This window comes from Chelonia mydas, chromosome 2 (assembly GCF_015237465.2).
Source record: "Chelonia mydas isolate rCheMyd1 chromosome 2, rCheMyd1.pri.v2, whole genome shotgun sequence".
Classification (NCBI taxonomy): Eukaryota; Metazoa; Chordata; order Testudines; family Cheloniidae; genus Chelonia; species Chelonia mydas.
Window position 1 is genome coordinate 197,568,061 of NC_057850.1, and position 25,398 is coordinate 197,593,458.

A 25,398-nucleotide genomic window follows, 5' to 3' on the forward strand; every position below is an offset into this window, starting at 1 on the left:
TCTTGTATTATTAGTATGAAAAGTGTTACAACTAAAGTCAAATCTAAGTAATTATCTCAGTATTGACTGGTAATTTTTTTTTACTTGGTTTTGACAAAGAAAGCAAACTATGATAAATTTTGTACTATCATAATGCCCCAGCATGTAAACTGCAAACACTGCTGAACTGATCTATTATCCTGCACTACTTTTTTAATTTAAAATAATAATAATTAATGGAAACATACATATCTGAACTCCTACAAACCTTGATTTTTTTTTTTTAGGCCTAAACTACTGATAAAATTACAAAAAAATGTTTTGGATCATCTTTCCTTTGTCTCTAAACTAGGTGCTTACCATGTGCAACCCAGACATCTGGGTTTTAATCCTCCTGTGCCACAGTTTCATAGCGTGTGGAGTAATCAAAACGCAGAAACATACATGCCTCCTCCAGCTATGATGAGTCCAGTAACTCAGTATGTTCAGGTAAGATTATTTATTTCTTTATGGTCTGATCTTGGATCATAACTGCTTTCTTCAAAGCACTAGAATGTAACACTTCTGAGAGCCACACTTGCATGGCCTCTGAAATATGTACTAGAGGAACTTTAATTTTTGACATTCATACCCCTAAAAATGAAAATCTAGTTGTAACAATAGCAAATAAACCAAGTGTGGACAGAATTGTCTTCTAAAGCAGGCAGAACTGTCAATTTAGAAGTACCACCTCAATATGTCTTTCAAATTAGTCTTCTACTTTATAGAATCTTGATACGTGCAGCCAGTTACTAACCCACTATACCACAAAGTACCTCTGCACTGTGTAAGCTCACTTTGTATTTAGGGAGATTTTTGATTTCAAATGAAGCTAAACCATAAGAATGGTCATACTGGGTCAGACGAAAGGTCCATCTAGCCCAGTATCCTGTCTTCTGACTGCCCAATGCCAGGTGCTTCAGAGGAAATGAACAGAACAGGTAATCATGAAGTGGTCCATCCCCAGTTACCCATTTCCCATCTTCTGGCAAAGCAGAAATCTTCAGCCTGGTAATGCTACAGAATGGAGCAAGAAAAGGGAATGGGGGGAAGTAACCTAGCTTATAAGAGATCTTGAGTAGTCTGGAGGTTGCTCCCAAAGCACACAATTCTTTACATAACATTTGAGCAGAGAAACTTATTTGAAAGATCTTTTTGATTTTGCTTGAGAGTAAGTTAAAGGACTAGTGTACAGCGTCCGTTTTTATTAACGGGGTATGGAACAGCAAAGCTGGCTCTGTCAACGCTTTCTCCAGGGAAAACCGTTTGCTTGCTTCTGGATTGGTACAGTACCTTTTGTATAAAACACAAATATTGCACTCACTTCTGTAAGACATACCATTATTGTGGGCATGACCAATATCCCCATTTAAGTGATATCTTTATACATCTAATGAGGGGAAATGGAATACATGCTCATACATATCTATGCAGTAGTCTCCTAAGCTGTCGTCATGCTTTGTTCCCTCCCAGCACCACATTGGGAGGATCCCCTAATAGCTCTTCTTCTGAACTCCCCCAAACCCCATTGCCTATTAAATATGACCAAATCTGATATTTATTGTAAACTTGCTTGGATTTGGCTACTTTTTTTTTTTTCTTAAGAAGGCATGCATCCCATGGTGAGTTAAGAAAATAACTTACTAAAAGTAAAATACTTGGTAAATGTGCTCTGGCCCTAAAATTTGAAGGAAGAAAAATTTGGGGGATGGGAATGATTCTAATTCCTCATGTGCTGAAGTAGTTTAAGTAGACACTGGAAGGGCTTTACCATTTAGCATCAAACAAGCTGTAACAAACCAAAAATAAACTGTCTGTAAAATCTTACCTCAGTTTTCCAGTTGTAAGTCCTCTTTAAACAACTCCAGACCAGGGGTTCTCAAACTTCATTGCACCATGACCCCCTTCTGACAACAAAAATTACTTCATGATCCCAGGAGTGGGGACTGAAGCCTGAGCCCCAGGTGGGGAGTCAAAGATGAAGACCAAGCTCCACTGCCTTGGGCAGTGGGCCTGTAATCTGAGCTCTGCCACCCAGGGCTGAAGCCCTTGGGCTTTGGTCCCAGAAAGCGGGGCCGGGCTCTGGCTTTGGCTTCAGCCCCAGCAAGTCTAACACCAGCCCTGGTGACCCCATTAAAACAGGGTTGTGATCCACTTTGGGCTCCTGACCCACAGTATGAGAACTGCTGTTCGAGATGAACCTTTAGTTTAAGGAAAGTAGGGGGAGGATTTTAAGAAATCAAGTAGTGTAACACTTTTTGGGGACAGTAGATATTTGATTCTAACTCAACTGCTTGAAACCTTGCATGTCCTGAGAGAACAATCTACTTCAGACTTCTGTTGATGTTAAACTATTGGAAGTGAATTGTTTACTTTGCCTAAACTCAGAATGTGGTTAAAATAAGTCATTGTTAGAAGCAACTACTTCCATTCCTATACAAATGTTTAGTGCACAGAAGGCTAAAGTGAGCTAGATTTACACACCAGCTTGCCTCAAATTCAGTATTTTATAGATAAGCCCTAAAGAAAGTTCTGTTAGTCGGTGTATGTTAAAAGTCCCATTTGAGGCTCAGTAAGACTGACTGACTTACTCTGTGGCAAGCCAAGGTGTGGGTCTACAGTGGGGAAGTCCTGTATGGAAACTACTCCAATGCAGTGAAAGCCGCAGAGTGCAGCTTGGTGGGATATGATAAAACAGTGGCTACACAGGATGTTACTGTACAGCAGATTGGTGTGCTGTAAATTCACACCATGGCTTGCCACTCTGTAAGTAGCTGTGTGGACAAGTCCTTAAGCTCCCTTTTGAAAATAGGTCTTTGACACTTAGGGTGTGTCCACACTGCGATCAGAGGTATAACTGCTGGCTTTCATACACATACCCGTGTTAGCTGTCATCAAACTTCTGTGCTAAAAAAGCATATAGCTATGACTATGTGGGCAGCCACCCTGAGCATACCTGACTCCCTGCAATTGTAGTTGGGCAGCTAGTCTATGCCGCTGCCCATGTAGCTGTGGCTACGTTGCTGTTTTTAAAAAGAAAAGGAGTACTTGTGGCACCTTAGATACTAACAAATTTGTTAGTCTCTAAGGTGCCACAAGTACTCCTTTTCTTTTTGCAAATACAGACTAACACGGCTGCTACTCTGATTGCTATTTTTAGTGTAACTATCTCAATCAGCTGGTGCTGGTAGGTTTACCAGAGCTGGAAATTACACACTGGCTGCAGTGTAGATGTACTTTACCTAATCGCTTTAACCTATGAAATGCAAAACTTTTTTTTCCCCCCTCCCGCAGGCATACCCTTATGGGTCGCAAGCCGTACTGATACAACAGCAAGTTCCTGTAGGCTACCAGCCTGCCTACAACTATCAGGTACATATTTTTTTAAAATGGCTTAATTGATTTAAAAAAAAATCGTGAATCAGAATATCTGAACATTCTGATGTCTAAATATTGGACCTCAATTTGTTGGTCCCACCCCCCACCAAAAAAATCTTTCTCCAGTTGACTTGATAAATTCTTTGTTTTAGGGTTGTTAAATAATCACAGTTAACTCACATGATTAACTAAAAATCACAATTAACTTTTTAAAAACCTGATTAATTGCCATTATAATAGCACTGTTAATAGACTACCAATTGAATGTATTTTTGTATGGTTTTCCTACATTTTTCAAATATATTGATTTCAGTTACAATGCAGAATACAAAGTGTACAGTGCTCACTCTATATTTTTCATTACAAACATTTGCACCTTAAAGAATTGAAAAATACTTTTTCTTTTGCTTATCACCTCATACAAGTACTGCAGTGTAATCTCTGTCCTGAAAGTGCAATTTACAAATGTAGATTGATTTTATTTATTTTATTTGTTACATAACTGCACTCAAACAAAACAATCTAAAACTGTAGAGCCTACAAGTCCACTCATTCCTTATCTTGTGTGTCTTTGGAATTGGCTGAACAAGTTTGTTTACATGTACAGGAGATAATGCTGCCCGTTTCTTGTTTACAATGTCACCTGAAAGTGAGAGCAGGTGTTTGCAAGGCACTTTTGCAGCTGGTGTTGCAATTATTTACATGCCAGATATGCTAAACAGTCATATGCCCCTTCATGCTTTGGAAACCATTCCAGAGGACGTGCTTCTGTGCTGCTGATGCTCATTTAAAAAATAATGCATTAATTACATTTGTGACTGAACTCCATGGGGGAGAATTGTATGTCTCCTGCTCTGTTTTACCCACATTCTGCCATCTATTTAATGTTATAGCAGTCTCAGATGATGACCCAGCACATGTTCATTTTAAGAACACTTTCACTGCAGACTTGAAAAAACGCAAAGAAGCTACCAATTTGAGATTTCTAAAGATAGCTACAGCACACAACCCAAAGTTTAAGAATCTGAAGTGCCATCCAAAATCTGGGGGGCGAGGTGTGGAGCATGCTTTCAGAAGTCTTAACAGAGCAACACTCTGATGTGGAAACTTCAAGACCCAAACCACACCAAAAATAAAATCCACCTTCTACTGATGGCAACTGACTCAGATGATGAAAATGAACATGTGTCAGTCCATACTGCTTTGGATCATTATCAAGCAGAATCCATCATCAGCATGGACACATGTCCTTTAGAATGGTGGTTGAAGCATGAAGGGACATACAAATCTTTAGCGCATCTGGCATGTAAATATCTTGCGATGCCAGCTGCAACATTGCCATGCAAACACCCATTCTCACTTTCAGATGTTCTAAACAAAAAGCGGGCAGCATTGTCTCCTGCAAATGTAAACAAACTTGTTTGAGCAATCGGCTCAACAAGAAGTAGGACTGACTGGACGTGTAGACTCTACGTTTTACATTGTTTGTTTTATTTTTGAGTGCAGTTGTTTTTTTAATGTAATTCTACATTTGTAAGTTCAACTTCCATGATGAGGAGATTGCACTACAGTACTTGGGTGAATTGAAAAATACTATTTTTTTACAGTGCAAATATTGGTAATATAAAGTGAGCACTGTACACTTTGTATTCTGTTGTAATTGAAATCAATGGATTTGAAAATGTAGAATACATCCAAAAATATTTAAATGGTATTCTGTTAACAGCACGATTAATCATGATTTTTGTAAATGCTCGACAGCCCTATTTTGTTTAAAAATAGATGAATACTGGCAACAATTTAGACATTCTGGACATTTTCTCCTGGGTTGCATGGCTGTTTAGAAATTGTTTGCCAGCAAACAACAGACAACTGATCATGTTGCTAAATGTTCTGATGGGAGAGGGCAGGAGTTCTCCAAACCATTATCTGGCTTAACCAGGAGCTCTTCAGTGATCTGAAACTCAAGAGTCCTACAAAAAGTGGAAACTAGGTCAAATTATCAAAGGATGACCATAAACAACACAAATATGTAGAGACAAAAAAGAAGACGGAAGATGGTGGAGCTGGAGGTAGGAGCCACTGAAGTGAACGCTCGTTCCCCGGCTCCCCGCCTGGCTCCCTGGGCTCCGCTGCACCGCGCTGCCTGCTGAAGGGGCCTGCGCAGACTCCAGCCAAGGTCTGCTGTTTCAGTTGTAAGGTTGTTGGGGGCAGGTACTCTTTCATACTCTGGTCACTCAATCTGACCTAAGTCGTAATATTACAACAAAAAGACTTCAAAAACAGACCCCAACAAGAGACTGCTGAATTGGAAGTAATTTGCAAACTGGATACAATTAATTTAGGCTTGAATAGAGACTGGGAGTGGATGAGTCATTACACAAAGTAAAACTATTTCTCCACGTTTATCCTCCCCTCCCCCCCACCCACTGTTCCTCAGATGTTCTGCTGGAAATGGCCCACCTTGATTATCACTACAAAAGGTTTTCCCCCCCCCCCCCGCTCTCCTGCTGGTAATAGCTCATCTTAAGTGATCACTTTCCTTAAAGTGTGTATAACACCCATTTTTTCATGTTCTGTGTGTGTATAAATCTCCTCACTGTATTTTCCACTGAATGCATCCAGTGAAGTGAGCTGTAGCTCACAAAAGCTTATGCTCAAATAAATTGGTTAGTCTCTAAGGTGCCACAAGTACTCCTGTTCTCAGAAAGAAAAGTCACTGTTTCACAATCAAGCTGGAAGGGCATATCGAGTGGGGTCCTGTAGGCATCAGTTCTGGGTCCAGTTCTGTTCAATATCTTAATGATTTAGATAATTACAGAGAGTACAGTTAAAGTTTGTGGATGATACCAAGCTTGGAGGGGTTGCAAGTGCTCTGAAGCATAGGATTAAATTCACAATCAGTTGCATACTTACAAAATGGGAAATGACTGCCTAGGAAGAAGTACTGGAGATCATAGTGGATCACAACCTAAATGAGTCAACATTTAAAAAAAACAACAAAAAAAAATTATTTTGGGATATATTAGCAGGAGTGTTGTAAGATGTGAGAAGTAATTCTTCTGCTCTAGTCTGCGCAGATTAGACCTCAGCTGGACTACTGTGTCCAGCTCTGAGCAGTACATTTCAGGAAAGAGGTGGACAAATTAGAGGAAGTCCAGACAAGAGCAACAAAAATGATTTAAAAGTCTAGAAAACATGACCTATGAGGGAAGATTGGAGGCGGGGGAGTGGGTTTGTTTAGTCTAGAAAATGATTGTCCCCCCACCCCTCAGGCTTCTTCTCAAGTACATAAGTTTGTTACGAGAAGGTTTTTATTAAAAAATTCCTTTTGGATAGGACAAGAAACAATGGGCTTAAATTGTAGCAAAGGTGGTTTAGGTTGGACAGTAGGAAAAGCTTCCTAACTGTCAGGGTCCATAAGCACTGGAATAAACTGCCTAGGGGGGCTGTGGAATATCTATCATTGAAGATTTTTAAGAGCAGGTTAGATACACATACTTGTCAGGGATGGTTTAGTTAATACTTGTTCTGCCATGAGTGCAGGGGACTGGATTAGGAGACCTCTTGGTCCCTTCCCATCCTATGAGTCTATGATGCAAACAGTTTGGTGAGGAAGCTTCAGTAACTGCTTGGGAATAAGTAAACATTCTGCACATCAATGTGGATAAAAATGGCTTTTTAAAAAAAAAAAAAAAAAAAACTGATTTAAATGCATATTTTTTTAATTAAAAAAACGCCTAAACTTATTGTAATCCTATTTGAATAAAAATATCAAAGCATACATACATGCTGCTGAAATGTCAGACTACTGAACAGCTAAGTCACTGGCTAAACAACTGGAACCAGTTGTTTGGTTTAGCACTTAAATAATTCGGATATCTGCCGCTAATTCTTTCTTTAGTTCATACAAGATTTGATAAGCTTTTATTATGTATCAGCACATCTAATGTAACTTTTGACAAAACAGCTATTTTTTTTATATTTATTGAACTCCAGTTGCCACACAAATGCAGTTTTACACACTGCATGAGTTTAAAAAAAAAAAGAGTAATCCTGTAGTACTTAAATGTTGTTTTCTAACACTGAAAGTAAAAATTGAGAATAAGAATCAGCCTTTATTGAGGAAAACTTAAAGTACAAATTCAAAACCAGATTAAAACTGATTGTTTAAATCATGTTCCCTATATCCTGATTGAAATTGCTTTTATTTTAAATAAAATCATCCTGACCTACAGTAGAGAAGTAGGAAGTGCGACGTGGTGGTAAAACTGCTACATACTTAACCAAAATACTAAGGGCTGAATACCTGTTCTCCATAAATACACTGACACATGTTGTTCTTGACATGCTTGGGTAACACACTGGGCTACAGGCTTTATCTGTAGGCTTGTTTTTGCACATATAACTGACCTCAAGCACCTCATGCTCCTGCCAAACTGGGGGTGGCATTCTATCTTGCCTATTGCATTATTTTAAAAAGTTTGTAGAGTACTTCAGTTGAACTTGGTACAACTTAAACTGATAAAGTGACTCTCTTAACAACATGAAATCTTCTGCTTGGTGAAGGGATGATATTCTAGTTGTGGGCCTTGGATGCTCTATTCAAGCTAGGCTGTAAATATCTTCACCAAATGCTTTTAAAGGTGACATGCAAAGGAAAAAGAAAAATGGGTTTGAGCCCTCTTTGTATTCTTCAAATATAAAGAATGCCCAAAGGACCATTGAGAAGCCAGGTGATCAAAGTGTGTGTGTGTGTATAATCTTTAAAAATATTCGGAATGTCAAGTCTGGTTTTCCCTGGGTTTGCTAAAAGATTGGAGATTTCAAATATGTATTCTGAGTTTTTTCACCTCTTAACTGAGAGTCGGGGGTATTCTCTTTTTAAGAGATCTCTTCTAAGAATTTCTCAGCCATTTGAGTTATAGGAAAGTTTTAAAGTCTGATTTTTAAAAAACACCCTCTCTTACTTAGCTTTCAGTCTTAAAATAAATGCTTCCTGTCAAAGAATGCATTTGATACCAGGAAGTGAGCATCCCAATCCTGAGAGGTCTTGAAGTTCAGCTGTGTCTAAGCCACTAATCTGTGGGTGCAATCAAAGATATCTACTGGATGGCCAGAGTTCTGTGTAAAGGCTCTTAATAATCTTGATTAGATGAGTCAAAACGCTGAATTTAATGGTGTAGGCCACTCTAGCTCTCCTGAGCTCCACGAATTACTTTGGTCAAGTTGTCAAAACTGATCAGTGATTGGTGGGGTATCCAGTATCACTAGTCACTCAGGCAAAAATTTAAGGTGTAGTCTTGTTTTGTAAAGCATTCTTGGTAATTTGGCTACCTTGCAGAGCCTTTCTACCATTTCTGAAAGAAACCACAATGCAGATTCTGATGCAGATACTTGCTTAACAATATATTATGTCAGGGTTGGCCAAACTTACTGAGCCTCTGAGCTACATACAACAATCTTCAGAAGTTTGAGATCCAGCAGGTACCTGCTGGGGCTTGGGGATTCAGCCGTGCTCCTGTTGGAGCCCCGGCAGGTACGCCCTGCAGGGCTGAAGCCCCAAGACGCACACACCCCTTCTGTGCAGAAGCTGCTACCTGCAAGGCAGAGGTCCCAAGCTTCCCCCCCCCCCCCCACCCAGTCTGGGAGGTGGAGAATTGGGAAGGGCAGCAAGGGGAGCACCATGATCCACACTTTAACTGTAAAAGATACACCTGGGAGTGTTCTTTGCCCCCCAAAAAATTCTGTGCACAATATTTTAAAATTCTGCAAATTTTATTTGTCAGAGTAACACTATGGTATCACGCCACTTTCAATTATTTTGCTAATTTGTTTAAAAATACTTGTAAGCCACACATGTCTGTAACCAGATGCACTCTCTCCCCCTCAGGAGTAGAGAGTTAAAGAAACCCCTCTGACACCCCAGTTCCTGTTTCTCTGCCCAGTCCCTCCTTCCCAAGCCCAGCTGGGAGACTAGACACCCACAATCTCTTCTCCTCCCTAGAAGGCAGCTGCTGCGTGCCCCCTCCCCCCGCCAGCTCCAATATCTGCACCCCTCCCCCCAGAGGCCAGCAGCGGGGCCCCCAGCCCAGATTCCTGAACCCCCTCCCCTGCCAGAGGCCAGCTATGGTCCCCCTAGCCCAGACATTCCCCACCCCCAGAGCCCAGGGATCCAGAGGGAGAAACAGCTTGATGCTCTATCCCAGGCTTGCATGGAATTTCCTGTGTGCCACCCTCTCCTTCCTTCAGGTCATGCTGGGGACTGCAGCTGCCAGGAACCCTCTAACATCCTCTCCCTCTCCCCAGCAGTGTCTTCTATATGTGAGCTTGGCTCTGCTGGGCCCAGTGGCCCCTAGTGGAGGCTAGCAGCACTTCAGCCCATTTCTGTGGGGGAAAGGAAATTGTGTGCACACATTAATTTCTGCAAAATTCTGCATTGAACAGTGGCACAGAATACCCTTAGGAGTAAAAAGAGCCACAGTTTAGCCACTCCTGTAGTATGTCAACAGGCAAGGGAGTACCTACAACTCCTTTGTCAAGAAACTGTTAAGCCTAACATAGTTCTCATGGACCCTGTAGATCTCTCATTTGATCCCTTATCCAAGGCACTCTACCATTTCACTATTAAAGCAGTCTTCCTGATCGCTATCACCTCAGCCAGAAGCGTTGGTGAAACCCAAGCACTAATGGTATATCCTTCTTAGATGGTATTCCAAAGTGTGGTGCTGAGATCATAGCCTAAATTCCTTACAAGGTGCTGTCTACCTTTAATTTAAACCAAGCCCTCAATCTCCCAGTTTTCTTCTCCAAACCCTATTCAGACATAGAGAAGCCAAATTGCACACCCTGTGTTCAGAGCCTTTCTTTATTGCCTAGCTAGCACAAACCCCTTCAGCTTGCCTAAGGGAGACTCCTGTTCAGGAAATCTGCAGAATAGCTACAAGGAGTGCCATTTCTATTTTTACAAAATATGCCCTACATTTGGCATCTAGGTCAGATGCCAAATTTTGGAGAACAGTTTTGCAATCTGTAGTTAGATATAAATAGAACTCCTTGAACTTCCCTCCCCCCGCTTCCTTTGGAACCTGCTAGAACTCAGATCCACATGGACAAAGACTGAGAGCACATTTCCTTATAGTTAAGGCTAAGATTTTTGTTATGCATATTTTTAGTAAAAGTCACAGACAGGTCACGGGCAATAAAGAAAAATTCATGGAAGGCAATGACTATCCTGATTTTTACTAAAAATATGTGTGACAAAATGGGGAGCTGTGGGGTCTGGCTGGGAGGTCCTGGGTACCCCGCAGTTTCCAGCCACCACAGGTGGTGGGAAGACCCTGCAGCTCCCAGATGCTGTGGGCTGAACTCATGCAGGTCTCTGGAAGTTAAGGACTCTGACTTCCATGACCTTCATGACAAACTCACAACTTTACTTTATAGTTACAGTGGTTCAAGATGTCTAGTCTGTGTAGCGCCCATGACCTATCCTCTATCCCTGTGCTTTTGGAGTCCATGTCTGCTGGGATTCTGAATTAGTGAGGGAAGTGAGAAGCAGTAAGGGCTGCGCTGCCGTACAGTTCTTCAGCTGGGGCATGCATGAGGAGACAATGCTGAGGGTCAAAAGGATTTAGAGTGAATGAATTAGAGTGTATGAGCACCACAATTGTCACACTCACACTTACAATAACTGCAGTTCTTGGAGGTAAGTAATTGTTCTTTGCACAAGACCAGATAAAGAATAATTCTTATTTATTAAATCTTTAAGGTCCCACCACAGTGGCCTCCTGGGGAGCAAAGGAATTATGTTATACCTCCGGTAAGGTGATTAAAACTTAGTGCATGAAATTTCAACCTTCTTGTTTGTGTGGTGCTCTGCTATCTTAACACTTGTAATCAAAATCAAACTTTTATTGGTGTAAAATTGCTCTGCAAAGAGTAGTTTCAGAGTAACAGCCATGTTAGTCTGTATCCACAAAAAGAAAAGGAGTACTTGTGGCACCTTAGAGACCAACAAATTTATTTGAGCATAAGCTTTCATGAGCATCCCGTGTAGTGAGCTGTAGCTCACAGAAGCTTATGCTCTAATAAATTTGTTAGTCTCTAAGGTGCCACAAGTACTCCTTTTCTTTCTGCAAAGAGTAGACATCTCTGGATTAAATGCTGACAGTGGTACTCATGACTGATATTGCTGATTAAGTCTTGGTTTAGGGTTTCGTACTTGCATGGAAGCTCTCTTAAGGAAGGGTTTCTTGGGAGAACAAAAACAAGTTTCATTTCTTCTTTCTTCATATTCTCCCAATTAAGCTCCTGGGAGAGTTCTAAGGCTCTAAAATAACATAATTTGAACTACTCCTTTTTCATGGAAACTTAGAGGGGATAAAATGATAGCCTTCACTTTTTTCTCCAAGAGCTGTACAACAAGGGCTTTACTGCTGCTTATTGATTGTTTCAATTTTTTTGAAAGGCTCTCTGATAGTGTATAATAAAGCAGACGCTTGTAGTATTTCTGAAAGTGTCTACAAGTTGCTGAATCTGGTTCCTTCCAAACCCTTCTGAAGCAAGATAGACTATAGTATGTCTGCCAAATTGAATGAACTGGCAACAGTGATTGGAAACCATCAGCTCCAACTCCCAAAGAAAGGTAACTTTCCATGGCTTTGCAGAAGTGACAAAACATGTAATTCTTACTCTTATTTTCCCTTTAGAGACTTGTAAGAATTTTATTCTACTTGTATAAAACCTAAAACTCGAATCACTGTCCACATTTAATCCAGATGTACTTTTTTTTTTCCATTGGAGGGTCTGACATCACTTTAGGGATAATTTATTTTAGTGCAATGAATTATTTGGCCATGATTTGAAATTGTGCTGCTTGAGTATATGGATAGGATATGTGTACAGTGGAATTAGACACCGGCGGCTGGCCTGTACTAGCTGACTTGAGCTTGTGAGGCTTGGGCTATAGGGCTGTTCAATTGCAGTTGTAGGTATTGGGGCTTGGGCTGGAGCCTGGAGATCACAGGGCTTGGGTCTGAGCTTGAACGTCTACACCACAGTTAAACACATAAGCTCCCTGGGCCAAAGTCAGCTGGCATGGGCCGGTTGCAGGTGTCTTAGACTAGGTCTACACTGGAATTATCTCAAAGTTGCTACCATTCACAGGAAGAAAAAAAAAAGTGTATCTCTTCAATGCCATTTCTCACAGTCCCCCTATAGGATGGGTGGGGGATTGGAAATAATGTTCATCGCTTTCCCACTCTGATGTTTTGAGTCTCAGGGATGGGCTTCTCTTTCACAAACTATTGCAGGTGTCACCACCCATCCCCATGTTGAACAATTACTCAGTTCAAGTCATAGTTAAGAAATGGACTTATATTGTCCTATTTTTGAGTGGGTAGGGATAGATCATGTGTACCAAGCTTTCTTGGTAGCATACTCTTACATCTAACATAGAGGGAGAAATCCCTGTGCTCAACACATTCTTTGCAGGGAAAGTCTGTAGATCCATTCCAGTGTGTCTTCCATTTACTGGAGCTCACCAGAAACAGACTTATCACTCACCACTCACAGCAGTCTGGAAGTGGCCATATCCCTGAATCTCCAGCCAGTTTAAGCTACATAACAGTTAATGTTTAAAGGAATTCCTTCTAACAGGCTGCTAAACATTCTCCTAAAAGCAACTTCTAGTTCCATTCCAATTACTAGCTGGCAGACAAATAGTGTGCATTAAAGACAGGTGCTGTAGAGTGAGCTGTCTTTCAGAATTATAGTGCTTATACTGGGTTATATGGATCAGCAGAATTTTTTCTCTAGAAGAAACACAGCTGCTGCTTCGAGTGATTGCTCATGTGTATTCCACAATAGATGTGTGTGCTCGCCACATGCATTGATGTTGGAAGCTTTCCCCAACAGTACCTGTAGGGGAGTGCCCCAGCGACCCCTGGAGTGGTGCCTCCATGGCACGGTATAAGGGGCGCTGTGCACTCCCCCCACCCTCAAGTTCCTTCTTGCCACCAGTGAAGGTGCTTCGGAACTGCTCTGCTCCAGCTTCGCTTAGGTCGTCCCCAGAGCTCTTGTTCATTCAGTGTATAGTACCTGTAGTTAGTAGTTTAGTTTAGTTAGAGCGCCTGGGCCAGGGCATGCCCCATGCCCTGGGTTTTAAGTCATGCGACACTTGTAGGCGACCAATGCCAGTGAGTGATTACACTGTTTGGGTGAAACCCATCTCTGTGATCGCTGCAAGATTTGCAAGTCGTTTAAGCCTTGGACCGAGAGAGAGAGAGACATTAGGCTCCGGGCCATCCTGATGGAGTCAGCGTTGACCCCAACTCCGGCATGCCGCTCCAAGTCGGTACGGGGTACCATGGTGTTGGTACGCAGCGACCTACCAGCGCCATCTACCAGTCGGCACTTGTCCCCATCCACAGGGCACGCCAAGATGGCGAAGAGGCCTTCTCTGCCACGGCACTGGAGCAAGACTGTGGGAGAGGCTAGACCCATGTTGGGCTGTCCTCTGTCCCCATCGGCCTGTAGGCCTCCGGAGTAGCCCGGCCCATTTGGAGCAGGCTTCCCGGATGTCGGGATGCCCTCCATGCCAGAGGCCCTGCAAGTGGCTCGGGACATTATGTCCATGCCAGTACCAGGAGCACCGCCGATGTTGGCCCTGTGGTCCAGAGGCAAGGTGCCACTGGGATCTCCGCAGTCGCCCCCAACTTGGTACCGATCTTGGTTGAGGGAATGTTCCTGACGCCATTCGCCACTCAGCGACCGTCTGTGCGTAGTCTATGCAGGTCGTCATCGGACCCCCCCCTCCCCCCCCCACCAGGTTGTCTGGCTGGGTTCCATCTGACAGACTCCAGGCACCGCTCCACCTCAAGGAGCGGATACCGACAGGACTGAGGCAGATAACACTAAACATCTTCGTTTTAGAAGGGCTATCATAGCCAGTTGCGACACAAACATTGACACCATTCTCGTTCGTCTTGCTCCAGGACCCCACCGCTCCCATAGCCGCAGTTGTCAATTGTCATCACCTCACCATCGCGCATCAGCCCACTGGAGCCGATTGCAGAGGAGCTGCTACCCGCGGTATTGTTCCTCTACATCAGGGTCATGGTCGCATGGTCAGCACCACTCCCGGCCCGCTGCTCCTCCTGGTCCAGGGACAGCAGCAGGTTGTACATCAGCCTGACCTCACTTCGTAGTCGTCCATCAGTGGGTCAGGCCGAACAGCCTGCTCCGCTGGTGCCACAGCAGGTGCAATGTCACCGGGCCCTGTGGCTGGCACAGTGGTACCAGTGGGCACCGTGGCCTCTGACGCAACCCCCGGTGGGGGCTTGCTTGGTGGCCCGAGCCTTGGATCAGCCTCCCTCTCCCAGCGTCCGAGGAAGGAGTCAGTGGGACATGCATCTTCAGGACTGGGCCCAGAGAGCGACCAGGGGGTGGATCTCCGGTGCCAGTGAACATGCAAAGTACCACCCCTGCCTCCTCGCCCTCCCCAGTGAGGCAATTATAGCCCTTCCTCCCTCTGTCCCTTAGGAGGACTCTAAAGCCCACCAGGAGCTATTGAAAAGGGTGGCATCAAACCTCCAGGCAGAGGAGGTGGAGGAGCCCTGAGAGACTCCCTTTTTAACATCCTGTCTGCCTTGGTACCAGACAGGGTGGCCTTGCCACTCCCCGAAGGGGTGGTGAAAATTTCAAATGCCTTATGGCAAACCCCTGCCTCATTGGCCCCCCTCTCTAAGAGAGCGGAACGCAAGTAATTTGTGCCCACCAAAGGACATGAATACCTTTACACCCATCCTGCTCCTAACTCCCTGGTGGTTGAGTTGGTCAACCATAGGGAATGGCAGGGCCAGCCAGTCCCTACTCAAAAAAATAAAGATTCAAGGAGGCTGGATTCATCTGGGAGAAAAATTTATTTGTCCTCGAGCTTCCAGTTGCGGGTGGCAAACCATCAGGCTCTCCTGGGTTGTATGAGTTCAATCTATGGGGCTCTCTGCCCAAGTTCAAGGACTCCCTCCAGGAGCATGACAGGAAGGAGTTCAGAGCTCTAGTGTAGGAGGGTACAGCAGCTGCCAGGGTAACCCTGCAGGCAGCATTGGATGTGGCAGACACAGCCGCGCAGTCCATGGCCTCTGCGGTGTCTATGAGAAGGGCGTCGTGGCTCCTGCTGTCCAGAGAGGTGCAGAGCTCCTTACAGGACCTCCTATTTGACAGCAAGGCTCTGTTTGCAGAACAGATGGACATAAAACTGCATGGCCTGAAGGAATCCCACACTACACTTAAGTCTCTATGTTCTGGCTCTGGCTAGACCTAAGTTTAAGCCGCAGTAGGCTCCCACCCAGGCTACCCACTCTAAATACAAGACCCCTTATAAAAAGTTGCGGGACTATAAGAAACGGCCACAGAGACAGTCTGTCTGCCCCCCAGCCTGGGTCCTCCAAAGGCAAACAGGCAGGGAAACAGCAGTTTTGATGGGATGCCCGGGGGAGACCTACCAGTTCTCATCAGGGATCCACACTCAATAAAGCTTCCCTTCTCCAGTCGGTTGTGTGCTTTTCTCCCGGACTGGTTGTGGCTAACCTCGGACCACTGGGTCCTCAGCACCATCTCTCGGGGCTACACCCTCCAGTTTACCTTGACCCCTCTCACGAGGCTCTGCTCGAGCAGGAGGTGGGGCGAATCCTTGGCCTAGGAGCAGTGGAAGTGGTGCCAGCGGAGTTCAGATGCAAAGGGGACTACTCCCGCTATTTCCTTATCCCGAAGGCCAAAGGGGGGCTCAGGCCCATCCTGGACCTGCAAGGCCTAACCAGTACATTGGTGAAGCTCAAGTTCCGCATGGTCTCCCTGGCCTCCATCATTCCCTCCCTGGATCCCGGGGACTGGTACACTGCCCTTAATCTGCAGGGTGTGTACTTCCACATCCATATATTCGAGGGGCACAGACATTTCTTCCGTTTCACGGTGGGGCAGGAATACTACCAATTTACGGTCCTCCTGTTTTGGCCTGTCCACTGCCCCCAGGGTATTTACAAAGTGTATGTCTGTGGTGGTGGCCTACCTCAGGCACTGCGGGGTCCAGATCTTCCCCTATCTGGATGACTGGTTGGTCAAGGGCAGCTCCCGGTCTCAGGTGCAGGACCACATGGTGCTCGTTCTGTCCACGTGCATCACTCTGGGCCTGTTGGTAAACGACACCAAGTCCACATTAGTCCTGGTACAACGCATAGAGTTTATCGGGGCGGTCCTGGACGCCATGTCGTCCAGAGCCTCCCTCCCACCGGACAGGTTCAGGACCCTGAAAGGGCTCTTTGATACAGTCACAACAGTGACAACAACCAGAGCGTGTCTCCAACTCTTGGGTCTCATGTTGGCGTGTACATGTGATTCATCATGTCAGGCTCAGGATGAGGCCCCTCCAGCTCTCGTTGGCCTCTGTGTTCTCCCAGGCCAGAGACAGGATTGACAAGGTCCTTACTGACAACACGGCCTCGATGTTTTACATCAATAGACAGGGCCCGATCCTCTGCCTTCTGCCTGGAAGCCCTCAGGCTGTGGGATTTCTGTATAGCCCACAACATTTTCCTACAGGCCTACCAGGCGCCTGGAACTCGCGGGTGGATTGCTTGAGCAGGGACTTCTCCTCTCAAAACGAGTGGTCTCTTCACCCAGAGGTGGGGCCCAGACTTTTCCAAGAGTGGGGAACTCCCCAGGTGGACCTTTTTGCAATTCGGCAGAACAGTCACTGTCCCCGGTTCTGCTCCGGGGAGGGGGCTGGGATGGTGCGCTATCTCCGATGCCTTCCTCCTGTCCTTGTCAGGCCAGTTTCTGTCTGCCTTTCCCGCTGATCGGCAAGGTCCTGGAAAAGATAAAGACAGACAGGGCCCAGGTCCTCCTGATTTCCCCAGCGTGGCCCAGGCAGCATTGGTACAGGACCCTCATGAGCCTGGCAGTCGTCCCACCATGGCCATTACCGTCCTGCCCGGACCTCTTCTCCCAGGACCAGGGCCTCCTCCTTCACCCCAACCTAGCAGCACTCCACCTCATGGCGTGGCTGCCTCAGTGGATAGGCCAGGAGGAAACGACGTGCTTGGAAGGGGTTCAGCATGTCCTCTTGGAAAGCAGGCGACCCTCCACGCGCCGAGCCTACTTGGCAAAGTGGTCTCGGTTTTCCCAGTGGGTGACTGACTGGGGCGTTTTCCCCCATGGCTGCCCTGATCCAGCTCATCTTGGACTAACTCCTTCACCTTAGAGTCCAGGGCTTGGCACCCTCATCTGTCAAGGTGCATTTGGCAGCTATATCTGCCTTCCACCTGCCGGTGCAGGGACACATGGTATTCTCCCATGCTATGACTGGCCGATTCCTTAAGAGAGTGGTCGTCTCTTCCCGTACTTTAGGCCCCCAGTCCCGCAGTGGGACCTGAACTTGGTGCTGGCCCAGCTCATGGGCCCCCTCTTTGAGCTGTGCTTCTGGTCGCACCTCTCATGGAAGGTGGCCTTCCTGGTGGCGATCATGGGTCTTGGAACTCAGGGCCCTGACCTCGGAGCCCCCGTACACGGTGTTCCATAAGGATAAGGTCCAGTTCTGCGCACATCTTTCGTTCTTCTCAAAGGTGGTCTCCGCTTACCACATGAGTCAGGACATTTTACTGCTGGTCCTCTGCCCCAGGAGTCCAGCGAGGAGCACCATCTCCAAACACTGGATGTGAGATGGGCTCTGGCTTTTTTTATCTGGAGCAGACTAAGCCATTCAGGAAGTCTTCGCAGCTGTTCATTGCCTCGGCCGAACGCATGAGGGGTCCACCGATCTCCACTCAGTAGCTCTCAACTGGATCACCTTGTGCATCCATACCTGTTATGACCTGGCGGGAATCCCTCCCCTGTCAATTGTGAGGGCACACTACACTAGGGCGCAGGCCTTGTCGGGTGCCTTTTTAGCTCATGTCACCTTTCAGGACATTTGCAGGGCTGCTACATGGTCTTCAGTTCACACATTCATCTCGTATTATGCAGTTGTCTCCCAGACCAGGGAAGATGCTGGGTTCGGCAGGGCTGTACTCCGTCCGAGAATTTGTGAACTCCTACCCACCTCCAACAGATATAGCTTGGAATCACCTATTGTGGAATACACATGAGCAATAACTCAAAGAAGAAACGACAGTTACCTTTTCTGCATCTGGTGTTCTTCGAGATGTGTTGCTCATGTCTATTCCACATCCTGCCCTCCTTCCTCTCTGTTAGAGTTGTCTGGCAAGAAGGAACTGAGGGTGGGAGGGGGGCACATAGCGCCCCTTATACTGTGCTATGGAGGCACCACTCCAGGGGTTGCTAGGAGCACTCCCCTATGGGTACAGCTAGGGGAAAAACTTCCAACACCGGTGCATGTGGCAAGCACGCACACCTATTGTGGAATAGACATATGAGCAACACATCTCGAAGAACACCATTTATGGAAAGGGTAAAGTGTCTTTTTTTTGAATTAGACATTTTGCTGGTATGTATGTATGCATGTAGTAAGCACCATACAGCTTCATGGTATAGTGCTTCATTGTGGCAATGTATTAAGCATTTTATAGTGTGGAACAGGAAAAATGAAGCCATTAATTGTAGTAGTCTGAACACAGAGTGAACAAGTAGGGAGAACAGACCTTTTTAGGAAGAAAATTTATCACAGATTTGTGTGTAGGGGGCATTTCTCAGAAGGGCAGTGGCCACAAGGGTGTTGTGGCCATATGAGTAGTCAGCCAAGCTCCCTTCCTTGATTAGAGCAGTGTTTCTTGGCTGAAGCTTCAGATACCAGCAAGTTTCTTGTAATGCTTAGTTATAACTTACTCACAGAATAGCTTTAGACTGAGTTCTTATCTCCCATTTGGGTGGTCATATAGGGTAGAAGATACTGTCATGTCATTTTTGCCTTGATATGCCAGTTGAACCATGAAATGATTACTACTTTTGTGCAATACCTCTAATGGGATGGCCTTGTACTCCTAAGTCTTTCACGAGGAGACTACTGGAACCTCAGTGGTTCTCAAGGATTTTTGGGCCGCTGTTAGTGCCTTGAGCACTACCCACCTGTCAGTACCTTGGATCCCCCAGAACTTCCCGTGCCAGATTCTTTCTGGTGGCAATCAGAAACGATTTACCTGTGCTCCCTTCCAGCTCTTGGCCCGGTCTCTGCAGTCTATTGGCTTCAGCTGTGAACACCTTTTTTTCCCTTCCTCTCCACCCAAATTAGATAAAATTCCCTATTAAAATAACCTTTTTGAGAGGGAGAGCTGGGTCTAACTTCCAGCATAACACCATGAAATGTGTCCTGGTGGACCAGTCATTCAGCTTGTCTGGAAGGAGCAATAGATACTCCTGTGACATTTTTTGATTTATTTTTTTTAAAGTGTCAACACTTCTACTTTAATATTTTTTTTCATTATTACTCTGCCTTAGCGGTAGTTGAGGACCAGGGACCCAGCTGCTGTTCTTCCAAACTGCTCCAACTCAAATTGTAGTAGACCTACGACCATCCACCTTGGGATGGGGAGCATCTATACTTTCATTCCTTAACTGCAACACTTAATTATACAGGCTTATACTTCAGTAAACTACCACTGCAGTGAAGTAGAGCCAGAAGTTATCCAAGCAGAATGTTCTGTTCCAGAGCCTGCACAATCATCTGGAAACAGTCCACAAAAGGCAAGTGTTCAACTCTGAAGATGTATATTCTTAATGTCACCCTATAACCTATTTCTAGGAACTTGTGTAGAAGGAAGATGTAATAGATAGGGCACAGTCCTGGGATCCTGGAAAACTGGGTTCAGTTTCTGCATAGTCTTAGACTTTGAGAGACTTGTCCAAGGTCACAGTCTACCCAGTGCCTCAGTTTCCCCTCAGTAAGAGGGGGGTAAATACTTCCTCAAACAGACAGTGTGAGGTTGTTGGGTACTATGATAGACAAATGTATAAATCAGCATTAATTCAGCAAGCAACTTTGTTTAACCATTTGGCTTGACTTACAGTGGGAATCACATGAAACAAGGTACAGCTTGTTTTTTTTTAATTGTTAAAGTGAATTTTGTTTTGCTTCTGACATTTGTAGAGACAAACATTGGGGAGTATCACACTTGTCTTTCATGTTGAAGTCTCATAGTTTAGGAAAGGGCATCATGTCCCCTTCTGGTTGTAGATTCTTAACTTTTGGGACTTAAATTTAATTTGGTATTCAATAGACATCACTTGCTCATATTGCCAATTAATAATAAATTCTGGCTTGAGATATGGAGATGGAACACTTTTTTGGTCAGTGGCATTTCAGGTATGGACGAGGTTACTACAGGAAACAAGTTAACTGAAATCTGTCCTTCAGATAATGCTGTAAAACTGCAGCCTAGTAACTTTCTTTCACAAAGAACAGAAAAGCTTCATATAACTCCGAGGGAAAGAACAAAACTGTTATGTAATATATTGATATAGTGTGAATATAAACTAGTTTTTTAGCATTCAGATACTATAAAAAAATAAGTGTTTGTTTGATAAATATTGACACTTGCCAGTAATCCTGAATGTTTACACTTCAAAGTTTTTAGCATCTGATTTATAGACATGATGGTAGCAATGAACTAGATAATAAAATCAGCATTGTTGTAGATGCATGTTACTGAAAACATGTATTTCAGAAGTCTGTGGACCGAAGCATACAGACAGTGGTATCCTGTCTGTTTAATCCCGAGAACCGTCTGAGAAACACTCTTGTATCCCAAGAGGACTATTTCAAGGTACGGAGTAAAGGCAAACTTTAAAGATCTGACACATAGTTTTTCTTCCACCACTAAATACTATGGTGACAAGTAACTCAAATGCTGATAGACTTGTTCCATTTTTGCAACTGTAGGCTGCTCTGGACCATAGCTGTGTCTGGCTCTGACACTTACTGTGATTGCTTGCTTGCTTGCTTTTTCTGTAGAGATCTTCGATATAAATATTGCAGTATCATTTGGAAGGTCTTGAATCTTAATACCTTAATACTACTGCCCAAGACAACCTTTGTGGAATCACTGATGCCCTTGATTTGTGGGTTTTAGATTTAACAGTTCAGTATCACAAACCTGCACAAAAACTGCTTGCAATTCAAACTGGCAATATTGGCATTAGCCTTTTCTTCCACATTTTCCTTCAGTGAGAAATAGATGAACCTTGGTCTGTTGGTACTGAACAAGCAGCAGTTTACTCCCTCATCCAGAGGATGATTTGGGTTCTATAAAGTATGCTCTTCAGATCTGTCATAACTGTATTCTGACATGCAAAATCAGTAAGAGTTGCCACTGCAGCCCTTCCAACCGTGAAATGGAGAATGGTGGCTTGTTCTTAGACCTCTCAGGTCTAAGGCCTAAAGTTTCCAATCACTCTCAGGGTTGTTTTTGTTTTGCTTTGCTTTAGGTCACAAAAGTGTTTGGGCTAAATACAACTTGTGATCACACTGGTATCTTCTGATTAAACTCTCCATTAGGATTTTTTAAGGCTGTCTTTCTGAATCTTTGAATAGTTTTTCAGTTTCTACTGTTTTTGCGGAATAGACACTCCTACTCTATTATCTGAAGTAAAAAGCTTTACGTAGAACGTGGGATTTTGAAGGAGCAAAATTTTAAAATCTGTTTCTGCTTTATGTAACTTACTTTATTCTGTTGTAATATCTAGCAATATTGTTACCTTTCCGTGAATTTAAACTATTTTTTTCTTTCCCTCCCCCCACAGGAGAAAAGGGTACATCACTTCAGAAGAAGTAGGGCAGTGCTTAAAAGTGTTTAACCAATGACACTTGAAGACTTAAAGTGCCTGTATTCCATTGATTTGGGGTGTTACTGTTCAGTATAGCAATATGTGCTGTACAATTATGTAATCTTATGGAAAAAGTTACTTCAAGTTGAAGTTGTTCATATTTGCATGTTATCTGTTCCTAGATTGTTTTATTTCTAGTATTTTAAGGATATGATAGACTAGAAAGTTTCAGTATTACATTACTTGGGTTTTGTGCATGTCCTTTCACTTGATGCTAGAATATGTTAAAGTTTTTTAAGGAATTTGTATGGAAAGATTACTCTTGGTTTAATTTGTAAATGTGTGAATATTCTTCTGGGGTTTAAGGTACAGTTTGCATGTTGCACTTGTTTTCTCTTAAAACACAGCTTAAATGTCTGACAAGTTTAGCTCATTCAAAAGTTGAACTAGAAATTTGCCCAAGAGGTAGTTTTTAAATTGCGTTCTTAATCAGTGGAACAGAAGACCTCAAGTTGTAACTCAGTTGAAGCCCTTCAAGTCTGTACCCGGTGTTATATTGCTGGTTCTCTACAAATAATCCAATCAATGGGGATTACATTTATTAGTTACAGTTTATGCACCTGAAGTCTGAGCATCACTATCAGTTTGATTGGAAAAAGTAATTAAGCGAATTCTAAAATTCCTAGATCTAATTTAAGAAAAACCCAAGAACATAACAAGCTACATTAACTACTCAGTGGGTTACACTTTTTTACTGAGCAAATTTTAACAATGCCTGTATCTTAAAATTGTGGGAAAATATTGACATTAAAATATCCTTATGTTATGTCACACAAATTGTTAATCAAAGAATTTTGTAAGGAAATATGTTTTATAATAATTATGTAGATTTTAGAAAAACAAATTTGTTAGTCTCTAAGGTACCACAAGTACTCCTTTTCTTTTGCGAATACGGAATAACACGGCTGCTACTCTGAAACCTGTAGATTTTAGAGTTTCGTATTTGAAAACTTAAACAATAAATTTTCTTTTTGTTTGAGTTGGCTTCCTACTGGAGATGCTAATTACAGTATTGCAGCTGTTGACACAGGTGTTAAATTTTGTCATTCTAGATTTCGCTGTATTCTCCCAGCAGCCATTTGTTGCAGTACTTGTGCTACGTTCAACATTACACTGTTACATAGATTTGTAGTAACTGGATAAAATGTAACTAAAACCAGCAACTAAAGATCAAGGTAAAGAGTTTGTCTAATGAATTAGTTTGAGACTGTAGTACAGTCCTTGCTTTTAGACCAAAGTTAAGCCTCTTCAAAGATGGTGCACTGATCCCTGAAAAGTGGACTAACTAAGGTGACCTGGCAAATTCCAAAGTAATATTGGCTCCGAAAATAAACCATATCCAATGTTGCCCAGGGTTGTCTGAACACAAAACTATGGTAACTTTTATATTTTTTCCCCCTCTCCAGGTGGTTTCAGGAATAAATCAATGGGGACATAACTCCTCCATTTGATAAATGATTGATACAAACGTCAGTGCTTTCACACACCTTTCCCCCTCCCCTCCCCTCCCCTCCCCCCCCCCCCCCCAAATCTATTTTGAGTCTACAGCACACATCTAAAATAGCAATAGTCTAGAGCAACCCAGATATAGTTACCCAAAGTCTGAGCTAGTGTCAGGCAGTCAGCAGCAGGTTTTTGGTGGCCAGCCTTCCTCTTATCCGTTGGGGAGTGGGATGTCACCCTCTGAGCTCATAGAAAACTTCTCCAGCTTACACACTCTGACTTATGTTTTAATAGGTTGCTCAAAACAAAGGACATATCTCATAGTAACCCCTTGCAAACTAACAATTTTCCTACTGTCAGCAAAACAACTCTGGTCATAACATCAGCAAAAACTCAATCAGGAACACCTAGATCCATGGTTAACTATCCACACTTCCACCTGTTCTCATGGTTCTTCCAATTCTATTTCTGTATCAGCAAAACTGAAGCTGCAGCTATTTCATATGTTTATGCAGAGCTGTTATTCACAACTATGTGGCGATCTCACTTCTAGTTAATGATGGCTGAGTACACCAAAATGGCTGTGGTTTTGTCAAGTCACTTTCTCTCATAACACCAGCTATTAGTTGCCACAGCTGAGTATGAAGTGGGGAGGGAAGTGATGTTCTGGGGCCTTAGGCGCTCCAAGATGTGACTGTGTATAGGCACTGCTTTGAAGTGTGACTCAAGTATATGTTAGTAAACATCCAGAAGAAAGCATCTCTGGGTATCAAATACTGGCTGTTCAGGGAGAGGTTTTGAATTATCTTCGGGTACCAAGTTGTGCCATTATTTAAAAAGGGTAAATGGCATGCCCAGGTAACTATAAACCAGTTAGCTTGACGACATTCCCGAGCAAGATAATGGGAAGATTGACATGGGACACATCCACTAAAGAATTGAAAGGATGGTTACATAATGGCAATCAACATAGTTGAGTGGAAAATAGGTTTTGTCAAATTCGATATTGTTTTTAATTGAGATTACAAGATAGAACTAGCTACATTGAGATTATATACTTAAATTCTTTGATTTAGTCTTAGTATTACACAACATTCTAATTTTTTTGTATAATTCTAACTTTTCAATGTAGCCCATATTACATGGATTAAAAACTGACGGATCTCAAAGTAATTGTAATGGGTTATCAGACTATATGGGCATGTTTCTAGTGTGGTCTCTTAGAGATCTGTTTTTGGCCCAGTGCTATTTAATATCTCATCCAAGATCTGGAAGAAAACAATCATTGCTGTTAAAATTGAAGATGAACATTTTCAGTGATAAACAGAGGACAGGTCAGCTATAGAGGCCACTCTGGATCATTTAGTCAGGAGGGCTTAATTGAATGTGTGCAGTACTACACCTGGATGCAAGGTCACATACAATATGGGAGATGGTATCCTTGAGTACAGTAGCAGTGAAAATGATTTGGGGATAATGGTAGATAAACAGCTGAACACAAGCTCCCATTGTGTGCTATGGCCAAGAGGGCTTATACCTCTATGGATCATGTAAGCTGGGAAGAACAAGTAGGAGAATGGAGGTGGTATTACACTGCATTTGGCATTAGTGAGACTATATAATTGAAATGCTGTGTCCAGTCTTGATGTTAGCATGTCCAAAATTATTTTGAAAATTGGAAAGGTTTTGTGATGCAAGAATGACTTGAGGTCTGGAAAACAAAGCCAG

General features: G+C 43.5%; 1 protein-coding gene across 5 annotated transcripts in view; it reads left to right on the forward strand.

Moving 5' to 3' along the window:
• The window catches only part of DAZL (deleted in azoospermia like), a 37,566-nt gene extending 13,841 nt beyond the window's left edge, over positions 1–23,725 (forward strand). Inside the window, exons 6-12 of one of the 5 annotated variants that reach the window (XM_043540987.1) lie at positions 332–468; positions 3,313–3,390; positions 11,165–11,215; positions 19,981–20,088; positions 20,412–20,431; positions 21,069–21,167; positions 22,144–23,725. In XM_043540987.1, the coding sequence (XP_043396922.1) occupies positions 332–468; positions 3,313–3,390; positions 11,165–11,215; positions 19,981–20,088; positions 20,412–20,431; positions 21,069–21,132 (458 nt within the window). In that variant the 3' untranslated portion in view covers positions 21,133–21,167; positions 22,144–23,725. Of the gene's footprint in view, positions 1–331; positions 469–3,312; positions 3,391–11,164; positions 11,216–13,826; positions 15,052–19,980; positions 20,089–20,411; positions 20,432–21,039; positions 21,168–22,143 lie in introns of those variants that run through there. The other 4 variants (XM_007053242.3, XM_043540986.1, XM_043540984.1 and 1 more) reach the window with 4 other exon arrangements.
• The last annotated feature ends 1,673 nt before the right edge of the window (positions 23,726–25,398 follow it).